The 9452-nt window shown below is 34.1% G+C and overlaps 1 protein-coding gene across 1 annotated transcript; it reads left to right on the top strand.

The window, feature by feature from the left end:
- Positions 1-7820, top strand: LOC111022720 (beta-amyrin synthase). Its single transcript, XM_088125286.1, has 13 exons — positions 1-231; positions 364-591; positions 4633-4818; positions 4960-5247; positions 5346-5430; positions 5521-5617; positions 5812-6022; positions 6099-6455; positions 6553-6647; positions 6729-6789; positions 6895-7263; positions 7339-7419; positions 7513-7820. Exons 2-13 carry the CDS (start codon positions 391-393, stop codon positions 7717-7719), a joined length of 2238 nt encoding a protein of 745 aa, XP_087981412.1. The 5' UTR covers positions 1-231; positions 364-390; the 3' UTR covers positions 7720-7820.
- The last annotated feature ends 1632 nt before the right edge of the window (positions 7821-9452 follow it).

The following is a 9452-nucleotide window of genomic DNA, read 5'->3' on the forward strand; positions in this document are numbered from 1 at the left end:
CAGCTACGAGAAACACACAACTTGTGCAGCCGCTGATTAGAGTCACAGATGTCGCCAAAACCCTTGCCTTCTCTCAACACGGTCGGCCTACACCGAGATCTCTTTTCCTTCGCCTCCTCCATCTTTATTTTCTCCAAACTCATCCCTTCATTGTTAAATTAAGCACCGTGTCACTCGGCAGTCAGCACCGGTACCCGGCTCCTGCCTCTTTCCATTCCACGAGCGCGCGCGGTATCGTCCCATTTTCATCTCAAATTTCCTTGTGTGCGTGTTTGTAAACATTACTAATTTGCTGGGGAAAATGGGTAAATTAGTTCGCTTTGCTTAGCTCACAAATAACCGTTCTTCTCGACATACGAACAGCTAGCTAGCTGAGACAGAAGAATAAATATGTGGCGGCTTAAGATTGCAGATGGAGGGAATGATCCCTACATCTACTCCACAAATGACTTCGTCGGAAGACAGATTTGGGAATTCGATCCACAAGCAGGTACGCCCGAAGAGAGAGAGGAAGTGGAACAGGCTCGCCTTAATTTCTATAACTCCCGCTACAAAGTGAAGCCTAGTGCCGACCTCCTCTGGCGAATGCAGGTAAACAAATTAATACTTTCTTCTTTAACCTTCCATTCCATTCACGCCAAATCCGGAAAATTTACTACTATTGGTAGTACTGTTATTTATTACATGACACCTCAGCAATGAGGTAGGATTCATCAGTATTAAAAAATTATTACCATTCGCATTTATTATGTGTTCACCTATCAACGTTAGAAAATTTATTTATAGATAAAAGTTAAAACCTCCAAACATACGAGGCCTCTAAAGAATCTACTACCTGTTTCGCGTCACAATTTACAGTATGTTGGAAATTTTAAATTAATAAAATAAAAGCTTATGAACTCATCTTTCTAATTAACTATTTAAACTGTTTATGCACAAATCAATAATAATACAATAATACTTTTATTTATGTTTAAAAAAATTTAAAACAAACAAATAAGAAATAAAGAATTTGATTTTGTTGATTCTAAAATTTATATCCAATTCTAGAAATGCATTTTAGAGGAAAAAAAAGAATGAAAATGTTATCGAATAGAATTTTAAATTCTCAATTCTCTCCTTTAAATCTTGAAATAAAAGAGTAAAAAAAAATCTTTAACGTTTTTTCAGATAAAAAAATAAAATAAAAAATCTTCTTCAACGAATTCTATCGAATATACAACTGTAAATAACAATTATTTTTTACCATCTTCGGAAATTCTTTTCTGAAGACGGAAAGAAAATATGTTATTTATAGGATAGAATTTGATGAAAGTTTGAAATATATCTTCACTAAATTCAATATTTTATAATTAAAAAGAAGAAAAACCGTCAACCATATTAATGGACAGCAGCGCGCCTTATCTAAAAGACAAAGTAGATGGAGCGAGCGAGAACCACCTTCTTACTATTTTTTTCATAATTCTTTTATAAACTCTCAAACCTCGTTCAATAAATTTTTCTTATCCTAGTCCACCGACCACCGCTCTCCATCTTCGGAAGGACAAAACTTACCATATTACTGGACCTGAAAAATTTTTTTTGGGTACACTTTTTTACTAAGTGGTTTTCTTTTTCCCCTCTTTGGTGGACTATTTTACTTTTGTTCTGAATTTCCTTTTCTTATATCAATACATACTTTTCAAAAAATTCAATTATACTTTTAAAGTTATATATATATATATATATATTCTAAAACTATAAAACAAAACATCAAGTTTTTTTTTAGTGTTAGAAATTAGCTTTATTAATTAACATTCTTGTTTTCTTGTTAATCTATAAAAACATGGTTCGAAACTCTAATTTAATATTTGAATTTGTATATGATGTCAATTTTTAATTTAAAATATGTTATCTCATTTTTTAAAGGATATCAATCATGTATTAAAAAAATAATTTCAAATTTTATACATATGAAGGATGACTTTTGGGAAAATTATGCTGGTTTACATACCCAGTATTGAAATAAAAATCAATGTGATGTTGTTTACCATGAAAAGGAATATGAATAAGAAACCTATTGATAATGTCTAAACTATCTAAATATAAATCATACATATAATAATTATAATTATTGAAATACTATTTTTTTTATTTCTAACTCATTATAAATACATTAATTAAATTTAATATTAATATTATATTTAATTACAATAATTTTTATTTTATTACAAAAAGTAATAGTTTTTATTGTTTATAAAAAAAAGAAATAGTTTTTATTTAACCATTTATTTAAGGGACACTTATAAATATGTCAAAAAATTTTAGTAAAATAAGTAAAATAGTAACCACATCTAGTTTTTTCAAATATAGCATTTAGAAAAAATGGAGGTCCAATTATAAAATTACAAATTCACCCTTTAATATATCAGATATATATCTGTAATATATCTGACCACTGATATATATCTCTGATATACCTTGATATAATAATGATATTCAATTGATTTACTTCTGGTATAACCATGATATCTACTCAACTTCTAACATGTCTTACCACTGATGTACATATGATAACCATTGATTTACCACGTTGATACAAACACATATATATGTGATATGTATCTACCACTGATATACACATGATATACTACTAATATAACTATAGTATCTATTGATATAAACATGATTTACCACTAATATAACACCGATATATATTTGATATATACTTAATATGCTTCTAATTTACCACTTATATACCTATGATATAACCATTATATATACTAATATAACTATGATACATGTGTGTTGATATAATACTGTTATATCCAAAAAAAAAAGTTTCAGATGAAAACAATGGTGCAAAATTTTTTATTTTTTATTTTTGAAATATAAAATTATTATATACAAGGTTTATGTGGATCATGCACGTCCAAAAAGACAAGTTTAATTTTTGATATACTTTATAAATTTAAATAGTTGATATCTCTTATATTTAGTATCTAATTAATATTAATATTAAATAAATAGTAGTGATGTAGTTATCAACATTATTGATAATATTAGTATATTAATCAACAAATTGAAATGGTAAACTGGAATTTAAACAGCCGATATACCTTATATTTAGTATATCAATTGCAAATATATTTAGTATATAAGTTGAAAATATATTTAGTATATCATAAATTAGAAATACATCAGATATATATATTATGTGTATAATACGTACATTTAATGTATATCAATGGTATATTTGATAATGTATATCGTAGGTACATCTGATACTGTATATTAGAAGTACATCGAATATATATCATAAGTACATCAGAGTTACGTCAGATGTACATTAGATATAGATTGGATGTATATTAGATATAGATATACACCAGATATATATTAGATATTATAAGGGTAAAATTGGAATAATAAAAATTCCGAAAATAAAAATTCAAATATTTTGTTATATTTAAAATTTTAAAAGGCTGGTGACATTTTTTGAAATATATAAAATATTTTTGCTACCCATTACAATTACTCTTTACTTAATACTATAAAATAATACACAATTAAAATAAAATAACATCAACCAAAAACTAATAATTTATATTAGATAGCCATCATTAATATAAAAATACCATATATATTATTATTATTATAACATTTAATATTAGTAGTACGATAAATAAATAAACAAAGTTTTAAAGGGATAGCTTTGGGTTGAGTGGTAGTTTATTCGTTTTTAATATGGTATCAGAAGGGACATTATGTATTTGAACTCTTGCGTTATTATTTTCTCCATATTTCGTGGTTGAAGATATATGCCAATTACCATTGAACTATGTTCACTTTAACATATTTTTAAACTTTTGAGTTGCTATCATTTTCACGCAAAATTTTCAATTTCATCGATCAAACTATAATATTGCAAAATTTACTATCTATTCAATTTTTTCTTCTTCTTTTTAAATGTACTCTTCACTCAATTACCAAAACAGGATAAACAGGGATGGAGTAATATACCGAGTTATAAGTTATAGGACGTATGGAGCCTAACAGTTACAATGTAATAAAAACAGAGTTAACTTATTGATTAAATCAGTGAAGTTGTTTAAAAAAACATCAGTGAAGTTTTACTTTTCCTAATGATTAGAGAACATAAAAAAAAAATGCATCGAATCAGACATCAGATTACATTTGTTATGCACCTCACTGGTTTCCCTGAACAACTTTATTTTATTTGCGAGAGGTTTCTTTATTCTGATTAGCATTAAAGAGGTAAAATAAACGTAAATCATTTATAAATTCAAATTAAATAGAAAAAGATTGAATGTAAGCCGTAAGGAGGGTAGGAATAGGGGCTAGGTGGGTGGAAGGTTGTGCACGCGGGAGACGTTGAGAATTTCTGGAATCGAGCGAAAGAAAGTAGACCAGTATCCATCCATTTTGTCCCAGGTGTTGAGATTTGAATAGAAAATTTGTTGAACTTATTTTGGACAAGTTAGTGTCATGATTGTGAGTATTGAAAAGTTGTGAAAGATAAAAGGGACTGATAATTTGGAAGGGACGTTGGGAGTTTTGTTTAATATTTAAGCTAAGATGGAGTGATGATGATAAAATGGATTTGAACAATTTTTCTGTATTGTATTATAGTTCCTGAAGGAGAAAAATTTCGAACAAGAAATTGGTGCAGTAAAGATAGAGGAGGGGGAGGAAATAACACAAGAGAAGGCGAGGCGTGCGTTGAGAAGAGCGGTTCACTTCTACTCAGCGTTGCAGGCAACTGACGGACACTGGCCAGCTGAAAATGCGGGTCCTTTGTTCTTCCTTCCACCACTGGTGAGCAATACAAATTAATTCTGTCCTGTAGACTGTATGTTGTAGTCGTTGTTGTATATGTAGAATGTAGAATGTAGAATGTAGAAATGTAGAAATTGAAGTGAAATGAAAGCTAAGGGCATGGAAAATTGGCACGGACAGGTAATGTGTGTATACATAACAGGGCATCTGGACCAAGTATTCCCTAAAGAGCATAGGAAAGAAATACTGAGATACATATATTACCATCAAAATGAAGATGGTGGGTGGGGGTTGCATATAGAGGGCCACAGCACCATGTTCTGCACCACTCTCAGCTATATTTGTATGCGCATTCTTGGAGAAGGCCCAGATGGTGGTCTTAACAATGCTTGTGCCAGAGGCCGCAAGTGGATTCTTGATCATGGTAGTGTTACCTACATACCCTCTTGGGGAAAGACTTGGCTCTCGGTCCGTAACTCCTTTTCTTTCCTTTCCTTTCTACCACCTTTATTTTTCTTAATTAATCTACCTAATGCTGCCTTATTGCGCATTAAAAACAAAAATAGATATTTGGTGTATATGATTGGGCCGGAAGCAACCCAATGCCGCCAGAGTTTTGGATACTCCCTTCGTTTCTGCCAATGCACCCAGGTTTGATTATTGCTCATGCTTCAGTAACGTCTCGTATGTGGTCTTGATGATTAAATAATAATTAGTTAGTATGTGTGAAAATTTCTGCAGCGAAAATGTGGTGCTATTGTCGAATGGTTTACATGCCCAGCCAGGTTGGTGCCTACTTGCAGGATGTTAAATCACAATTCGTTATGAGTGGTACAAGGTCCTTTTCAAATAACTCAGCACCTCTTGTATTAGACTGAACTTCACGCCACCTCTTTGACAGATCAACTAAACGCGTATCATAGTGTGCAAAGGTATATGTAGTTTTTCTTTTTTTTTTATTCAACATAATTTAGTTTGCAACTAGTTATATTAGGTGAAGTACAAGTACACGTATGAAATATGTATGTTGTGAATCAATCTGGATGGGCAGGAGGATCTGTACTACCCGCATCCCTTAATTCAAGATCTACTTTGGGACGGCCTTTACATCTGCACCGAACCTCTACTTACTCGTTGGCCATTGAAGAAGTTGGTGAGAGAGAAGGCTCTTCAAGCCACAATGAAGCACATCCATTACGAAGATGAGAACAGTCGATACATTACCATTGGTTGCGTCGAGAAGGTAACACAATATGCACCATGGTTACATAATCAACTCAGATTAATTTAACGCCATGTAATGGAAACGTATCAATCAGGTGCTCTGTATGCTAGCTTGTTGGGTGGAAGATCCAAATGGGGATTACTTCAAAAAACATTTGGCGAGGATCCCGGATTACATATGGGTTGCTGAAGATGGTATGAAGATGCAGAGTTTTGGTAGTCAAGAGTGGGATACTGGTTTTGCAATCCAAGCTTTGCTTGCGGCTGATATGACTGATGAAATTGGACCTACATTGGCTAGAGGACATGACTTCATTAAAAAGTCTCAAGTGAAGGACAATCCTTCGGGTGACTTCAAGAGCATGCATCGACATATTTCGAAAGGGTCTTGGACTTTCTCTGACCAAGATCATGGATGGCAAGTTTCTGATTGTACTGCAGAAGGTTTAAAGGTACATGCATTATCTTGGGTTGCATTGAGTATGAAAACTAAGGTTATAATTAATGTACATGCTTTACGGCATTATAATAATTAACATCTGCTTCCAGTGTTGCCTTCTTTTCTCAATGATGCCGCCACAGATTGTTGGGGATAAAATGGAAGCTCAAAGCTTATACGATTCCGTGAATGTCCTACTTTCTCTGCAGGGTAAGAATAGTGATTAGTTAGTTATATGGCACTCAACATAACCAAATCAAAGATTATACTGTGTATTACACTACACGCAGAGTAAGAACGGAGGTTTGGCAGCCTGGGAACCAGTAACCGCTCAGGAGTGGCTAGAAGTAAGTAATTAAGTATGATAAAGTTTGTGTGAATGCAATAAAGGAACAATGTGAAGCCAAGGCAAGGATTTGAAATGAAAATAATGGTGTATGGTGGTGTGGCAGATGTTGAATCCGACGGAGTTTTTTGCAGACATAGTGATTGAGCACGAGTATGTAGAATGCACTGCATCGGCAATCCAGGCTCTGGTATTGTTCAAGAAACTACACCCAACACACAGGACAAAGGAAATTGACAATTTCATAGAAAATGCGGTACGCTACCTTCAAGATATACAAATGCAAGACGGTTCCTGGTATGGCAATTGGGGTGTTTGCTTTACGTACGGTAGTTGGTTCGCGCTTGGCGGTCTGGTGGCTGCTGGCAAAACATTTAACAACTGTGCAGCCATTCGCAAAGGCGTCCATTTCCTTTTAAAAATTCAAATGCCAGATGGTGGTTGGGGAGAGAGCTACCTGTGTTGCCCGAATAAGGTAAATTTAACAATTTAGTTTCTATTTAATCAATCATATGTTGCTATTTGTGCTAACTGGCGGGTGCGTTGTTAGAATTATGTACCCCTTGAAGGTAACCGCTCCAATTTGGTTCACACAGCATGGGCTATGATGGGTCTCATTCATTCAGGCCAGGTTGGTAAACTTGATGAAATTTACTACCAATTAACGTCCACGCTAATGGAAATTAAAATTAAAATTAAAATAGTGGTTGCCTTCACTATACAGGCAGAAAGAGACCCCACACCTCTTCACCGTGCGGCTAAACTCTTAATAAACTCACAGACTGAAGACGGAGATTTTCCTCAGCAGGAAATAACAGGTGTTTTCATGAAGAACTGTATGTTACATTATGCAGCTTACAGAAACATATATCCACTCTGGGCTCTAGCTGAATATCGGAAACGAGTCAAATTGCCTAATGCTTCCCCTTAATTTTATATACCATTAGCATTACTTATATAATCTATGATGCACATTATATAGCTCAAGAAAGCATGATTCAGTGAAGCAAAATGGAGTTCTCGTTCTTCTTACAGTGTTATGATCACCGGACTTTCATGGCTCTTTATCTGATTTTCTAGAAAATTGCTACTAAGAGAACAATTTGTAGGAAAACTCCTTAATAATTTATTAAATACTGAACACAACTCCCAGTGCTTGTTAGAATGCAAAAGATACTTGATCTTCACCTAAAAACATTTGGAAAAATTCAATTGTAATATCGTGCTTTCAAATTCACTCTGTCTTAAAAAATAATTTTAAAGCAAATTAAAGCAAATTAAAAATTACAAATTCAGACAATACAATTTACAGCTGATGACAAAGGCCCGTAGAATTGGATTTTTCAAAAAGGTACTTCTACATATAGAGTGCTATAATCGAAGGTCTTTTGCGTCAATAGGTTTGTAGTGAAGAAGAATACAGATACAACTACATCCAGAAACTAGAGAATTAAATGGAAGAGTCAGTACGATTAACCAAAAATCAGCGTCACCTCCGCACTGTCTCTTTCTTTCATTTACCCGCAGCCCTCTTGTATCCCTCTCTCTCGCGTTCTCTAGGGTTTTTCATTCGTGTTCACCTAGCCCTTCCATCTCCTTCTCTAACGCGTGAAGAGCTCTCTGTCGGTCTCCAAGCCTTCAATCTCTCTCTCCGCCCGGTTCTGAAGATGTCTCCGTCGTTCTCCAAGGTAACAGCCGGTTTTTGAAGATTTTCCCATCATGTTTATCTAGGCGCCGTTCGATTTCTGATGATTTTACCATCGTGTTCGGACGAGAAATTTCAAAGCAAGACAAAATTGCAAAGATTGATCCGACTAAACGAGTCGAAGAACAAAGCAAAGTTTAAAGTGTGTTTGGCGGGGGTTATTTTGGCTCTCAATGACCAAACTCTCGCGGTTGAAGGAGGAGGTCCAATCTCTCAAACATCAATTTCTGGATTGTTCAGTGTGTGTGGAAACGGGTTTTTGAGTTTCAGTGGTGGTGGGAATTTAAGGTGAAAAGAGACAGTGAGGCCGGAATCAGTAACTAAAGCGGTGAAACTGGCAGCATATGGGCAGGCGTTGGAGGTGGTCTATTAAGCACGTGCGAGAACGCGGGAATTCTGTGTGAAGGCCTCATTGTTGCGAGTAGACATGAGGCTCCCAGTGGTCCGCTGTACGAGGATCAAGATGCCATTTGAGACCAAGGATTCTTCTCGGATTATTTTGTTCACGGGCACCATTTCTTCTGTTCAAGTTGTTTATCCTATCCGCTGGCCTAATTCTGTGTGTCGCATTCTCCAGGTATTATCCTCCCCTCTCTTTTCCAATCAATTTTCTCTAAAATTTCATCCAGATAGAATCTGTCTTTCCAGGGCATTTATTCACTCAGAAAGCTGCTTTTACCACAGAAGATTTGATTTTGTCTGGTTTCATTTATTCCTCGTGAGCTTGAAATATTTCTAGGTATTCATCAATAATAATACCTCATCTTCATATATTAAATATAATATTTATCACCATATAATCAAGATTGCTTCAGGTTTGATCATCGTTATTCTCGTATTTTTCATTGTGATTTAACCCCTAATCATTTGCATTTTGCTTTCATCGTTGCTGTAGGAATTGTTTTGCTTGAATGCTAGACATAATTTCTTGGCCTTATGTTTTGTATTACTTGCATTCT

Source organism: Momordica charantia (assembly GCF_013281855.1).
Source record: "Momordica charantia cultivar OHB3-1 chromosome 6 unlocalized genomic scaffold, Mcharantia_2.0 BLBB01000006.1, whole genome shotgun sequence".
Lineage (NCBI taxonomy): Eukaryota > Viridiplantae > Streptophyta > Magnoliopsida > Cucurbitales > Cucurbitaceae > Momordica > Momordica charantia.